Source organism: Ornithodoros turicata, chromosome 6, assembly GCF_037126465.1.
Source record: "Ornithodoros turicata isolate Travis chromosome 6, ASM3712646v1, whole genome shotgun sequence".
Lineage (NCBI taxonomy): Eukaryota > Metazoa > Arthropoda > Arachnida > Ixodida > Argasidae > Ornithodoros > Ornithodoros turicata.
Window position 1 is genome coordinate 70,675,637 of NC_088206.1, and position 15,074 is coordinate 70,690,710.

The 15,074-nt window shown below is 46.7% G+C and overlaps 2 protein-coding genes across 3 annotated transcripts in view; one reads left to right on the forward strand and one right to left on the reverse strand.

The window, feature by feature from the left end:
- LOC135397263 (hapless 2-like) lies at positions 1 to 13,235 on the forward strand. Of its 2 annotated transcripts, XM_064628714.1 has the most exons (15): positions 1 to 460; positions 1,560 to 1,700; positions 2,199 to 2,294; positions 2,388 to 2,455; positions 2,650 to 2,815; positions 4,005 to 4,136; positions 4,252 to 4,373; positions 5,263 to 5,305; positions 6,496 to 6,683; positions 7,578 to 7,819; positions 7,914 to 8,011; positions 8,466 to 8,622; positions 8,975 to 9,140; positions 9,708 to 9,843; positions 12,933 to 13,235. In XM_064628714.1, exons 1-15 carry the CDS (start codon positions 260 to 262, stop codon positions 13,038 to 13,040), a joined length of 2,064 nt encoding a protein of 687 aa, XP_064484784.1. In that variant the 5' UTR covers positions 1 to 259; the 3' UTR covers positions 13,041 to 13,235. The 2 variants fall into 2 exon arrangements, with proteins under 2 accessions (XP_064484784.1, XP_064484785.1); XM_064628715.1 differs by lacking the exons at positions 8,975 to 9,140; positions 12,933 to 13,235 and having other exon boundaries at positions 9,708 to 9,820.
- LOC135397264 (ATP-binding cassette sub-family G member 1-like) overlaps positions 10,323 to 15,074 on the reverse strand; it is a 20,363-nt gene continuing 15,611 nt past the window's right edge. The window contains 1 exon segment of the mRNA XM_064628716.1: positions 10,323 to 14,643. Within this exon segment, the coding sequence (XP_064484786.1) occupies positions 14,278 to 14,643 (366 nt within the window). The 3' untranslated portion in view covers positions 10,323 to 14,277.

Sequence of the window (15,074 nt, forward strand, 5' to 3'; positions counted from 1 at the left end):
AAAGCAGAAGCGAAGTTGCAGACGATGTGGTGTGCGTCGCGCCGTCGTCCGGCTGACCACATTAGTTCGGGATCTTTATGAGCTGTACCCATGAACGTTGACCCGCGCAAGACCTATCATCGAAGCTACTTACATGCTCATGACATGCGAAACACCTGAAGCCCCGACACTTCCGGTTCATGAGCTCCATGGTTGACACTAACAAGTCGCCTAGCATAGAAGATCAGAAGTTGTCGGTATGTCGGTGACGCACTAGGGCATGTACGGGATGAGGTCGGCTACGAGGCTGTGGGTTGTGATATCGATCCTAGTAACCGTGAGGGGTGCGATGGATGTCAGTATGAAAGCTCTCATAGTGCCATGTGACACCGACGTCTACCAGCCGCCGGAAATACATAAGAGCCTTACGAAATGCCAGAGGAAGATTCAAGTGTTGCTCTTAATCAACAACACAGGCAAGGTGAGCGTCCGTCGCAGTAGCACAACATTGCCCCCCTCTCAAAGTACGTAATAAAAAAAAGTATTTATTTTGTTTTGTATTATAAATCAGCCTTCCTCAAAGACTTAATACACAAAGCTAATGCATTTTTAAACTCTTTCTTTCCAAAAACGTCAGTAGAGCGGAATCGTCTTCCTGGCAAACTCACTGCTATCACTGACACCGCTCATTGACGCCGCTTTGTGTTCATATCCACTGTGTCTCATTACAGCAATGTATAGCACATGATATATAAACAACTATATACTGTGCTGTCGTATATAATGTATGTTTATTATTATGCACTCCCCTGTAGCCTGTTTTCGCTTGCAAAACCACTCCCCTCTTCAATGCAATAAGCCCTGAGGGCAATTAAAATAAATAAATAAATACTCACTCGACGACTCGGTCAAGCTCAATCAGTCTCAGTCAAGGCTCAAGACTCGCTCAAATACTCAATATATGCTGTACGCGCTTCCCCGAATTTTTTGGGAAAACCCCACAGAACTTGATAGTTTCGGATTCTCCTAGTGTATAAGCTACGTCATTGACAGATCTGACGTCCGTCACCCAACAATGGCGGGCAGACCTTCCCGGTTTCCGCTCTCCGCCACACCTTGGAAAACTGCCAGCAGCTGTGGTGAGAAGACGGAAATCGTCCCTGAAGGAGCAATGTGGCCAGACGAGTGGCGGGATTACGCACACTATGACGTCATATTTCTCAAAACTAGAAATTAATTTTATGATACTTTCGTGTCACGTCGAGAAAGAATATTTTGGGAGAATACAATGTGAGACACATCGATTGCTTTGACATTCTGAGCGCACGAGATTTGTTCCATAACGACATTTTTTTAGTGTTCCGTACCTGTTCAGTCGTAGCGGCATTGTACAAGATGATTCGTACAAATATTTTTGTTCTTAATTTTCGGTCTCGGGTAAGACGATGTCGTATTGCCGTTTGTTGGATCACCTTGTTATCAATAATTTTGATCTGATTTATAATGAGATGCTCAACAAGACATCGGTTAGATAGGAATCTTCCTCAACAAGTCGATATGGTAGTATCTGTGTCTTTCAGGGATCCAAAGGGACCGGCTTCGTCCATGTCACCCGAGTGTATGAACCTGAGTTCGAGCGTACGTCTCGGCTCTTCAATACCATCGTGATAAGACTGCGGCGGGATAATCTCCTGCTGGCTTATCCGTTCAGATACCTCACGGTAAGATTACTTTGATATGTGGAAGGAAAGGGTACAACAAGTGGTATGGATAGAAGAATAAGACACAAGAACGTAATATGGACTGCGCTATCGCAGGTTGATGCAGTGAAGTACCACAGTATAAAACATGTTGGTCTCGCATCATGATCAAGGCTAATCAACAGTCATATTGAGACTCCCACCAATCACAGTCACGCTTTCATCAGCCATAGCCGTAGCCATAGCCATAGAAACTAGGGCCGTGCAACTATTCGCGTTTTTTTTTTCTTCTAATATCGAAGCGAATAATTATGTGTTCGATACGATTCGAATTCCGACTGCCAGTGGCTGTACGTACAGCTGATGACGGCCCGTTTCCATGGTTACGGTAGCCGAAAGCACGAAAGGTGATTGGCGGAGGCTTATTCGGTTCACGACCAGCCATTGGCGTTGATCAAGCTGAGCTTCTTTGGGCATTCTTCTGCCGAACTACTAACAAGCACTATACATCCTTTGCAGACGGTAAACGAAAAAATCTCTGAATCGTATAAAGTACGAACATCGTGCGACATCGATATCTGCGGGCATCACACGGCCAGTCTGCTTCAGCCGAAGGTGAATGTTGTTCAAATATTTCATTTTGCAAACATTGAAGCCGTCGGTGTAATCACGAACTTGATAAGAAACAGAATTATAATACTTCTGCAGGGATACTGTTGCAACTGTGAGCCAGGAAATAACTGCACTGTGCATTGCTTGAATTACAGCAAATTTTGGTAAGCTTTTTTTTTTCTTCTTGCAAGGTCCGTATACTTTATTCAAAGAATCTTCGGTTGGCAAGCAAGCAATAGCAATTAATACGCGTCATGTCCGGAGATCAATTTTACGCCTTTAAAACAATGCATTTATTTTATAGTTCATATTCAAAAATTCGATAATGTTCAGAAATACTTCGTTATTTTTTATTCAGGTACTTCGTGTGTCTGCTCAGCCGGCCCGTTATCAAACAGAACTGGTACATTAAACTCTTTGTCGAAACTCAACACGCCGCCAAGAGATGGAACCAAGTCATGCCTCCCAAGGAAGAACTCTCGCTCAGCGCTGAACAACCCGAAGATTCCGATCAACAAAACACGGTACAGTCCAAGCATTAAAAAATGAACAAATAAACGCAAAAGTGTCTTGTACGTGGCTCAACTGTGACGTCACGGATGATAAGAGAGAAATTATTTTTTTAAAATTAAAAATTACACGGCGTTCGGTGAAAAATCGCGAGTTTCGAGAGAGCGCTCGAAATGAGCTCGTAAGCACCGCAGTGTCCCTCGTGAAAACGCACTTGTCTGTGATATTCAGCACGTGGAGGATCGATCCCCTATCGGCAGTGTCGCGCACGAGGGAGCTATACCAAAATCCACTCCGAGGGGAGGAGCTTTCGGCAGTGCGAGCATTGCAGCAGACGACGCCCAAGTGTACCTCTCTCGATTGATGGCGCTGTGTAACTACACGGCCTCCCCTCGGAATGAATTTTGGTATAGCTCCTTCGCGCGCGACACCGCCGGTAGGGGACCGTTGGCCCACGAGCGTTAAAACTTCACTGCTAAAAATGTCTGAAAATGACAGACAAAAAGCACACAGGACACGGCACTGTAGTCTCAACGAAGTGACCTTAATTACGAACCGTCTTTTCTTTAATATCTCACTCCTCATTGTCCACCCGACCAGTTAATTAACGAAAGTAATTTTATATTTTTGGAACTCCTTTTCCCTCTAAAGAGGCGTGCATTTTGTAAGAATAGTATATCCAGGGAATTTAGAGGGAAAGGGAGTTCCAAAAGGATAAAATTATTTCCGCTACCTGACTGGTTTGGTCCGCAATGGGGAATGAGGTGTTAAAAAAAAGCCGGTTCGTGATTAAAATCACTTTCTTCCAAGTACAGTGCCGTGTGTAGTGTTGTTTTTGTCCGTCATTTTTAGTATTTTTTTTTCTCTGTAGTTTTAGCTCTTATAACATGAATTGCTACCAACAAGCCCTAATCGCCACCGTTTTTCCATGAGCTGGAGTTTACAGACAAGTGTGTCGCAAGCAGTACTCCCGCAACGTGACAGCACGCAATCACATTGCTGGCGTCCTTGGTTGAATTCGACCGCGGAAACTTACATGTCACTACTGAGCCGCAAATGCTGATTGAGACACACAACAGTTGAAGCAAGGTCCCGTCTGAACTAACAAGTGTGCAATTTTCGAACTTTGGCTGCAGGAAATTGCACTCTATGAATGATATCTAGTAACGATACGTTATGTCGACTTTATAGTATCTCCCTTAGGTGATTGCAAGTTTTCTGTCGGACAAAGCTTCCGAATCCGATCTGGTCCTGAAAAACTACAAGAAAGTACGAGTTCTAATTCCCTGTCCGACGCCAGGTGTCGCCGTTTCGCAGTTGCCGTCTGTCTACGCTGTAAGCCACGGTTGATTTTTTAAACTCACATATCAATTAATGATAAGAAATAATATTAGTTTTGTGACATAATGGATCGTTCGCGGGTAAAATAACGTAGCCGTCGACTTTGCAGGAAGGATCCGATAATATCCTGCTTGTGCCGAGCAGCGTGCCAACATTCAAAGATATATCCGAATGCCTGAACGATACTACAACTTATAAAACGGGCAATCATTGCCATCCTACGTACAACAAGTAAGCGCCTGTTACGTCACGCGTGACATGAAGCGCCACCTATGGGACGCAACTCTGTGTGAAAGGCACTGCAGTCAAGGAATATTCTAGGAACTCAAACGAAAGCTCGGAAGAATACTTGCCAGTAGCCAAGGTCGTGTTGAATACTACGAGGTGGTGGGTTCGAATCCTGTCACCGGCTGTGCTGTCTGAGGTTTTCCTTGGGTTTTCCGAAGACTTTCCAGCCGCATGTCGGCACAGTTCCCACTGAAGTCAGCCCAGGACGCATACTAATCCCCGTGGGCCCCACTCCTTCCTGCTGTCCTTTCTTTGTCTGTCCAAATCTGTACGTTGCTCATAGCCACGGTTGCTTCGCGGCGCTGACACGGAATAAATGCGCTGTGGACAGACGGAATGAAGGCAACGGAGAAAGGGGTCTTAGTATGCGTGCTGGGACGACTTCAGGAGGAGGACTTCTGACATCCTTCTGAAAGAGTCTGCTGCAGAATACAGGGAAGACCTCAGTCAGCAGGGCTGATTGTATAGGATACCCCACGAGTTGCCATGTCCGTCGCGGACGAGTTTTGAGAGAGAAATGGGAGCTCACGGCTGCGCGGGTCATGCTACGTCACACGGACCTGATGACGTCACGCCAGGAGATCGTGGCGGGCCTCCACGTTCACGCTGCACCGCTTCTCCGAAGTTTTTGAGGGTGTTTTTGAGAATGAAATTGACGCTGTGTCGAGACACCGTCCAGGTAAAATATTTAGTATAGTGGCTGTTGATTGGTTTCTTTATTAATCAGGCACGATTTCAAACAGTATTAAGTGTCATTTCATTGCTTCTTTAACACCGTATATAATGAGTGAAAGATTTGTTCCTGACTTACCAGTTATTTTCGCCACTACAGGTGCTTCGAAGAACAACCGCAAGATATATTTGTGAGAGAGGAGGTGAGGATCATTCACGTTCTATACGACACTGCAGACAAAAAAAGAACAAAGCTTAAATGGACGGTCGCATACAGAAACCCATCTGCGAAACACATACTACTATGTTTGGCATCGGCCGACGATCAACTTGGATAATTTTTTTCGTCCGAAAAGTGCTTAGATATTAAGTAAACGAATTTTAATGATCAACGCAGCTTCCACAGCCGCGGAGGCTCTAGCGACAACGATATCAGCGTGACGTCACTCCCTAACAGGAGGAGTGAGGGGGCCTCGCTCAGATGAGAAAGGCGCCGTCCAGACGCCAGCACAGCCGCAGCGTTCACTTTCTCAATGCCGTGCTCTGATTGGTGGTGTAGGGAATGACGTTTTCGCCCTTTTCCAGAGAGGGAATTCCGGCATACTCTCAGCCTCCGGAGCCTGCTCTTGTCATGTGTTCCATCGAATAGCAGTCAAACTGCGCCAGTATTTCGCGCGGAATTCTCGGTCAGTGGTCAACGAGGAATAAAATGACACCATAGTTTCGGAATGTCGACTGGAAGGGATGCGACCGTTTCTTTAATTCTGTTTAATTTAATTTAATTCTGTAATGTGAGCTTATTTTCAGCGCCAAGACTTGCCCGAACTGCGCTTACTTTAGCGGTTTAAGGCTGAGTCACATTAGTGCGTTTACGGCTGCGCACAGCGTCTGAGGTCTACCTTCGTTCCAGAAGCATGTTCCGTTGCAATGATGCGCTGGCAGCGGATGCATACACGCAAGCGCAACCGTAAACGGTCCATTGTGAATTATCCTGTAGCGTTCTGCTCTTTAAAAAAGTGTGTACTTTAACTCATCTTCCTTGTCATAACTCCTTTTCGGGGAGTACACCATATATATCACTCCCTTTTGAAGAACACAACTACTCCCAAAAAAGGAGTCTCCTCACTCCCTTCAGGGAGTGAGGATACCCTTTAACTCCCTACAGGAGAGTAATTGTACACTCCAAAGGGAGTGATATATGTGGCAAGGGAGTATGTACTCCCCAAAAAGGAGTTACTGTCCACTCTTTTTTTTTAAGAGTGTAGAGGCATATCTGAACGCTGGGAGAGGGTCCTTACAAATACCTTGCTTTCTCTCACTTCTCTCTCTCTCTCTCTCCTAATTTTAAACGTGATGGTAAAGGCTCTCTTTTTTCTGTGTGTGCTGTTTTCAGGCGAAGCGAAAAGCAGGCCGTCCAACGCCAGTGTTGCTTAGTTTCTACCGGCACAGTCTTCCCGAGGCCCCTATCCTGTATAATGCGAGTAGCGGAGAACGGTTCCTGACTTTCCTCTACCGCCAACCTCACATGAGCCTCATTGTCATGGAGATCAATGCGGATAATCTCACTCTAGTGCGAGAAAGGTATTTGCTCAAGCACTTGGCCGTCTTCGGTATGCGACGGGTGTGTCTGGATACTCTAGCGGGCAATCACGGTGGAAAGTTTTGTCGACGTGGTTGGATATTCTTGTCGTCTGCTTCCGTTTTTGGATGGCGGAGGCTACGCTGCTCGTTGGAGAAGAGGACGAGGCTCTTCGAACGTAAACGTGCCGTGACATACGCTAGAAACGCTTTCTGTCCGTATGTTGGTCATCTCTCATAACAGACGACAGTCACGCACGGACGCAGTTGTACGCTGACGTTCCATTGCAGGCGGCAATTCCCCTGACAGGATTCCTTTGTAGGAACAAAGCATTCTCTGAGACACTTGGACAATATATCTGCCATTGTTGCACACGGCAACTGGCAACAAGAATGCAGACTTCTTCCAATCCAGATGGCGTTGTTGACAGTACTCGTGGCAGAAAGCAACGAAGAACTCTTGAGTATACACCTCCCCCTGCTTGTAAACAAATGACGTCATAGTGTTCGACTGCGCCTCAAATTTGGTAGAGTTGGACTACGCTCGAAGCTACTGGCGAAGAAGGTCGCCTACGAGAGCCGCTGTCTTGAAGGGATTACCTTTGGTCCTACTTTTCTTTCAATAGGAGGCAGCGAAGAAGTACCCATTCATGGAACTCAGCCCTCCCCTTCCGATTTGTTTCGGTTTCAGTTTGTCTACCAACGTCATGATGACTTTTCTCGGGTAGAGGTCTATTAGAGATTGACATACGCAAGGTGATGTTACGAGCGACTGGTTGCCGCTAAGCGATGTCAATAGCTACATATTCCGACACACCACGTCTGTATTTTTATTGATTTTTTTTTGGCGTAAGACTGATTACTAATATTGTAACCAAATTATCTGCGCATGCGCAGCACAAAAGGGCGTATCAACGGCGTGTCCAGTCGAAGTACGCATGCGGGTTCCTACATTCGAGTGCAGGTCTCAAACTTGGGCATCGCTCCCGCCATCTTCACGGTACAAGCGACGCAGTGTACACACGGGGTTGCCAACAGCGACACTGATACTACGCTGTTGACTCCTCAGCAGTCTACCTTACTGCTTCTGGTAGTGCACTTTGGCGATTTGGACATACGTAATGATATCAACTGTACAGGTGAGCATGAAATGGCACGCGTAGAGTATTGACTTAAAAAAAAAAAGAACACTGTTCGTCGTAAGAAGAAACATTTTTCTTGGAAATTTTTCAGTGGAACTGCATGACTCTGAATTCGGATTGATAGCATCCCGTCTGGTAACACTGCGTCCGAAGAAACTGTGCCACTGCTACCTGTCTTGCAGATGCAGTGTAAGCGATGAACTAACCAAGCAATGTGCACAGTGTACACTTACACGTACGGAGGGAAAATATTTGGCAGATGAATCCTTCGGAAAGTTCATTTCAAAGAATCCTAAGCAAAATTTCTTAAGGAATATTTTCTACTGACGAGAGAAATCCGACGAGAATTTCTACGAGAGAAATTCTGAGGGTGCTTCTAACAAACATTTTATGACGAGGAACTTTTCGTGGTAAACGGCATTCCACGTTCATGGTTTCAAGGTTGCGAATTAGCAAAATTAACAATAGTAATAACTGATTCCTAATGAAAGAGTTCGGATTGACCAGCTCGAAGTAACTCGAGTTCGTAATAACGAAGTTCGAAGTAACTTGAATTCGCAATAACCAAGTTCGAAGTAACTCGAGTTCGTAATAACCAAGTTCGAATTAACGAAGTTTCGCTGAATATTTTTCGCATTCGCAGTGCGCAGGCGAGAAGGTGGACTGCCAGCTAATGCACGCACAGGATGCAGTCAAAGCTGGGGTCTATAAGAACAGAACAACCAGGGACGATCACGCACCGCGATTCGCTGAGAGCCATAGCACGTTAGTAGCCACTGCAGCCATACTCCTTACAGCAGGTAAGTCAGTGCCAGGGCTACATGGTGATAATTGTCTACGGTCGCACATGGCCCATAGCCCTGTCCGCACAAGTTCGCGAACAGAGGCAACGCAACAATATCATAAGTGACTACCTAGCAGACCAGACAAGCACGCCTGGTCATTTTCAGGACTATTTTACGATGTAATCCAGTGTAATCCAAGGTGATGTAGTACGATGAACGTGGTCCATTAGAATCCAATTCGATCTACACAATCCAAAATGATCCAATGTAATCCACGATAACCTATTGTGACCAAATATAGTCCATTATAACGCAACCCGATCCGATGCAACCGAACAACCTTCTGAAGGTATTTCCCCCCGTGCAGGATTTTTGAAAGCATTTTTCGGCTTCGTTGGCTGGAAGAAGGTGGGACGTTTCGGTATTCATTCCTGTCTTTACGGCAAGACGCACTTGAAGCGGTACTACGAGCACGACATCAGCAAATATCCCGTGCAGCACGATTGCGAAGGGTATCCCATACACCCGAAAACGTGAGAACAATTTAGAAAACTCTTACAAAACAAGGAAGAACAACACAGCGCATTTCGTCGAGGATTTTTGAACACCCTCCTCCAAAACGCTTTAATGCCAATATTATATCTTCTACGATTGTACACGGCCGTAAACCATATAACGTCACACACCTCCTTGTGAAAATACTGCTACAATCCCCGAGTTCTTTCTGCGGTCGATATGACTATCGACAGCCTCTAGAGTAGTACGATGACGTAACATGTTCACACATTTGTACACTCTTAAAAATGAACTTCACCACATTGCACGCTCCTAGCCAACCACCATCCCGAATGACAACGTTCTCGCCCCTGATTTGTTGAAAACGGGAGGAGGAGCCCATTTTGTGCCCATTATGCTCGGCATAAAATAGGCTCCTCCTTCCGTTTTCAACAAATCAGGGGCGAGAACGTTGTCATTCGGGATGGTGGTTGGCTAGGAGCGTGCAATGTGGTGAAGTTCATTTTTAAGAGTGTAGACGTCATCCTTCACAGTGTTCTGATTCCCACAAATGTGTCAGCTTCACTTTCACTCAACGTATGTAGGAAAGTACGGACTCGCACCATGAGCTACGTAGGAGAGTTCCTGTTGAACACCTTCTTCTTCTTCGTCTGGCCCTTCTTACTGTGTCAACCCAGGGTGTCTAGACTGAGCACGACCATACACTGCGTGCGCGTACGGGTAGGTGCTTATATATACTGCGCAAGAGTATAAAGACGGGGTAGTTGGTAAACTGACGTTAGAACTGGAAGCAGCACAAGGTAAGGACAGAGGACAAGACGACTGCTTACTCACAACTTAAAGAAAAATTGTATTGTACCAAGGCATGTATCGCATGTACATGTATCAAGGCACGTACAGCTCTCTGCAACGTCAACTCTAACGCGGCGACGGCTGGCGAAGTAGTTGGAGAGCCATCCTGTCGGCGCTAAGTAGAACTATAGGGAGAGAGCTATCCCATGTGGACTATCCCACTCATGCTTGGGGTGTTTGTCGAGAAACTGACGCTCCGCTCCGAATGCGCGGAGGAGGGTAATCGTGAGAAGGAGGAGGCTCCTCGACAAACACCCCCAAGCACGAGTGGGATGGCCCACAACGCTGTCTCCCTATAGTTCGACTTAGCGACGATAGGGTGGCTCTCCAACTGCTCCGCCATGCTGTCGCCGCGTTAAAGTTAACGTTGGAGGGAGCTGTACATGTATCGCCTCGGTACAATTAAATTTTCCTTTTAGTTGCGAGAAGTTGCGAGTACGTAGTTGTGAGTGAGCAGTCGTAGCGTCACCTTCTTGTCTCTGTCCTTGTCTTTTGCTGCTGCCAGATCTAATGTTAGGTGCTTTTATCTGTGTAGGCGCTAACAGAGGCTCTGCACAGTAGCGCGACCTATTGATGTCGCTAATAATATACGACATTACTATATTGTCTTGGCTATGGTCTGAGCCACTACATCCTTTGGGCTCCCAACCACAAGCATAACACTACGGACCAAATCCTGTGTCTTCAGAACCCTACTCAATTCATGCCATTGCAATTCACATGTCTCGCATTACATTCTGTTTGTGACGCGGAAGTGTCATAACAGTAATTTCTAGTTTTTAGAAGTATGACGTCATAGTGTACGCTATATCCGTCACCCGTCTGGCAACATTGCCCCTCCAAGGTCGATTTTCGTCTCCTGAGCACTGAGCTGCTCTCGGTCTTCCAACGTGTGAAGACCGCGAAAGTGCGCGCACTGTTGCTAGGATACAGTCGGCGGGGCTCTCGGTGACGTCACCTGCTCTTGGAGAATCCGAAACTATGCAGTTTTGCGTGTTCTTTCAAAGATTCGCGACAGCGCGTAATTTCCACTGATGGCATTTATATTTTGCGTGCGGAGCCTTTGAGCGATGGTTATTTGTAATACGAAATAAAATAACTATCATTTCTTGAAGATACTGTGAATCAGTAGGGCTGGAATCTTAGAAAATGTACCTATTCGCTAGCTTGAGCTGTATGTACTGTTACGTCACAATTTTTGTCCGGTTTGCACTCCTAGTTTTTAGAGAATTAAAATTACGGGCCACACTATGTCAAAGTTGCCACCAAATGTGCATTGTACGACGGCAAAACTACATCACATGCGCATAACACTGGATCTAAAACAAACGAAGTCGGCGACGTAGTCATCATGAGCAGCAAGCCAGTCGGGAACATAGATCACTGTTGCTTGACGAACTGGAGATTATTAACGCGTTAGCATTAGAAGCGGCGTTTGAACGAAAAGTATCGGTGTCGATGCGGTCAAAACGTGGAGAGGGAAGTACGCCGCGTGAGAGAGGAGAAGGGCACTGCAGAGTTGAGAGTAAGGAAAAGTAGGTCACGAGCGGAAGCCAATGTACGTGCACCGCGGCGGTGACGCCACGGAGAGGAGCATGTCTGCCGAAGCGGTCTTGGCGGCGCGTCAGATACGCGGGCAAGTCTGACCTTGCGGGTGTGCAAGGCGCGTATGGGCTAAATTAAAGTGCACAACGGAGCGTAAACCGAGTACGAGTGCCGGGCCAAGTAGGCATCAAAAAAAGACTGATTCTGAGCGAAGGCGACAAGCTGCCGAAACCGAGGAACAACGCAAGCAATGTCAGGCAGCGGATGCCGCTGCTCGGCGCCGAAGGCGGGCGAACGAGATGGAAGAAGAGCGAAAGCAGCGTTTCAAAATACGCCGCCGGCATGGAAGAAGGCTTGCGCTGCTGTTGTGGCTGTGTAGTTAGCAACAGTTAATGATAGTTAGGGTGGAAAGTAGTGGGCGGATCGGCTGAATGCTAACGCATTCCCGTCGCATTAGTTACATTAATCGTCCTTAAATCTTTTGCCACCAGATGTCGCCCCGAGCCGTTTCATCGCAATTTTACTAGCAAATTCAAAATTCCAATTCTTGGCATTCACATGTAGAACTTGTTGCGCTCGGTTTACGAGCAACAAGCTGTTAAACCACGCCGCCAACAGAACCTGTCTGTCTACTGCTATGCCCCTACTAGCGTGGCACGTTTGCGTGACATATATCTGAAAGGAGCACAGTGACATTTACATACATTACATACATCACAAAGTGAGGCGCACTTTCATTTGGCGAAGCGTCTGATGTAACTTAAAGTGCCACTCCGGACTCGGAAAACAGCGTTTATTTTTTCTTTAGTCCATGAAAAGAAAGTGCCTCAAGGATTCTATACGCGAAATTTCAATCCTGTTTACGAACACTGTGCATTTCTGTCAATTTTTGAACATCTGCTGAGCCTTCACAAGTTTCGATGACGCGAGGAGCGGGTGATGTAATCATAAGCCCACAAATTGCAAAGATGTCATGTACTGGAGAGGGCACTTGTCTCCTAGCAACGACGCCGGCGTCCGGGGAGGGTCACGTGGTGGAGAAGTCACGTGACGCTGATCGAAAGAGGGGAAAATGGGATAGATGTCCTTTCCCTCGTAGCGTTCGGTGGATATGTCACGTGGGGCTCCGCTAACGGAGAGCAAAAAGTGAGCCCCCCAGAAGACGCGAAGGGTAACAACGTTGCCAGATGAGAGCCAGACGCTCCGTCGGAGCCTAACATGACGTCACAGTTCTCAACAATAAAAATTAATTTTCTCTAGCTTTTGTGTCACGCAGAGCCAAAATATTTTGCAAGAATGTAAAGTGAGACAAGAAGGTTCCAGCAACATAACTTTGGTAGGATTCTGAATACACGAGATTTAGTCCGTAGTGGCACTTTAAATTGCGCGTGTAACTTAGCGTCTTCTTGCAGGGAGAGCAGAGGAGACAGTCTCTGGAGCCAACGCGCCCTTCCAAAGGTGTGCCCAATAAGAGGTCGTCGGCGTCGGAACCTCTCTTGCCCACGGGAACAAAATTCTAAACCTTCTGCTGCAGCCTGCATGATAGAAATTCTTCAAACGTCTTTTTACGCACGATGGGAGCGTACCGAGTTCAGCATGACAGCGATAGCCGGACAGCGACACGAAATGATCGAAACAGTGCCAAAACGCTTGCGTGTGTTTTCCAATTAAAATTGAGAACGACCGTAGACGGAAAATATGTCGGCCGAAAGTGATGTCGTATCTGTTTCCTGCTGTTTCATCCATCATTATACGCTCGCTTCGTCTGTCAGACGAACCGTGTCATCACCTCTTGCACTAAAGGAGGACGTGGACAAATTGAGTCACGGTATGGTGCTTCGGGCATGGTCAAGAGTCGCTCTTATGCAAATTGGCGCTTGCAATGTCTTACTCACAGTTGTAAGAATAGAACAACGGAGGGGCATTGAGGTGTACTCTTAGGTGTTGGGGCATCACGTGACGCGAATTTGTCTCATTAATTGGTGATGTGCATCGATCACGTGTCAAATCATGTCCTTTCAACTCGGCTTATGGTAAAAACCAAGATGGCTGCTGATTCCGCAGCCTCTGAGCGTGCTGACGAAGGAACTTATTGCAGACATGGGAGGACTAGTCAACTTCCGCCATGATGACTTCGTAGCTAGGTAAAATATAATATGGGGCTATCGTTCGCCTGCCCCATTTGTCTTCTGAAGATTCGGTGAGATGAAATGGACTAAACTACATTAGAACATTACAGTTCGATCTTCGTCAAGAAGTTCCAGAACAGAATACCATGTAGTTGGTGAGCAGTATTGAACAATGGTCGCTGACTTTTGCAGATAGTAGACTGAAGTCGACCTTGATAGTGCAGATCTCAAGTGTGGGAGCTGTAAAGCTTGCAGTCTTGCATGGCAAACCCACGTCCTTGTCTTCCAACACAGCTATTGTCTCTGTTCTTTCCCTGTCTTTCAGTCTGACCTTTCAAGAGCTATGCACCTTTTATCTTTTCCTGGCCTTGTCCTTGCAGTCTCAAAAAATGAAAAGGGCGTGACTTCCTGTTCAAAACAGCCGAAACTTGCCAATGTACAATTCATTGTAGCAAGACAGAACCGCCCTGTCAGGATCTTCCACCGACACTACGTGCCTGGATTGGGCACAGCCGCACGGCCAAGAGCACTGCGTTGTAGACGTCTCGAAGACAAGAAAACAGGGCCAATTACGGTGCTGATGTCCTTGTTATGATGCTGATGCCACTCGTTAGTGTTGAAGCACCGCTCAAGTGACACGGAAGCGTCTAGTCCGGAACTTAAGAGCAGCATACGTGGCAACCTTAAAGAGCGCCGTTGCTACTAGTAGAGCAATGACGTCGAGATAGACACCCTCCGCGTCGAACCCCAGAAAGGAGAGGAAGGCCTGAGGCTCCGTGAACAGACATACAGCCGTTTCGTCGACCGCTTCATCGCAGTGAAGTTCCTGACGTTGAAACCCGTACACCGCAAGCATGCTGCCTTCGTACGCGTAACGCACGTACGACGCGTACGAGAGCCACTGGAGGTAGCGTGGTATGGCACGGAGTGTCACAACAAAACCGCTGAAGAGGAGGAGCGGGACCGTCAGAGCTGGGCCCAGGAACACGGCACTCTGAAATCCAGGGACGTACATTAATTGACTGGAGAGAGGTGACAGCCTGTCCAAGTGTCGCTTGCTAAAATTCGTGAATTTGCGACAATTCGTCTGGAAACATTGGGGGAAGCACATGGCCCTCATCTAGACCTCTAGGACCTCTATAGGAGCAAACCTATGTAGACTAGTACACATGAAACAACCCTTTCTGAATGAAATGGTAGCAGTTGAAGAAAAGTTACCAGCAGAGCGATTCGAACCCGCACCCTGTGGGCGTTGTAAGGCTTGTGCTGTGTTTGTCCTTCTATGTTTAATTGCCTCACCCACTACAACGTACCCCTTTCTGATACTCAAAGTATAGCCAAATGAAGAGCGCAACACTGAATTGAAGTTTTCAGCGTGCACAGACATGAAACCCACAAACAGATCCGAACCCTATCAATGAACAA

Coding starts and splice junctions, on each gene's coding strand:
- LOC135397263 (XM_064628714.1), top strand. CDS start 260: ATGTACGGGATGAGGTCGGCTACGAGGCTGTGGGTTGTGATATCGATC. Junction 8,623..8,974: donor AGCCATACTCCTTACAGCAG/GTAAGTCAGTGC, acceptor CCCCCCGTGCAG/GATTTTTGAAAGCATTTTTC. Junction 9,141..9,707: donor TATCCCATACACCCGAAAAC/GTGAGAACAATT, acceptor CAACGTATGTAG/GAAAGTACGGACTCGCACCA.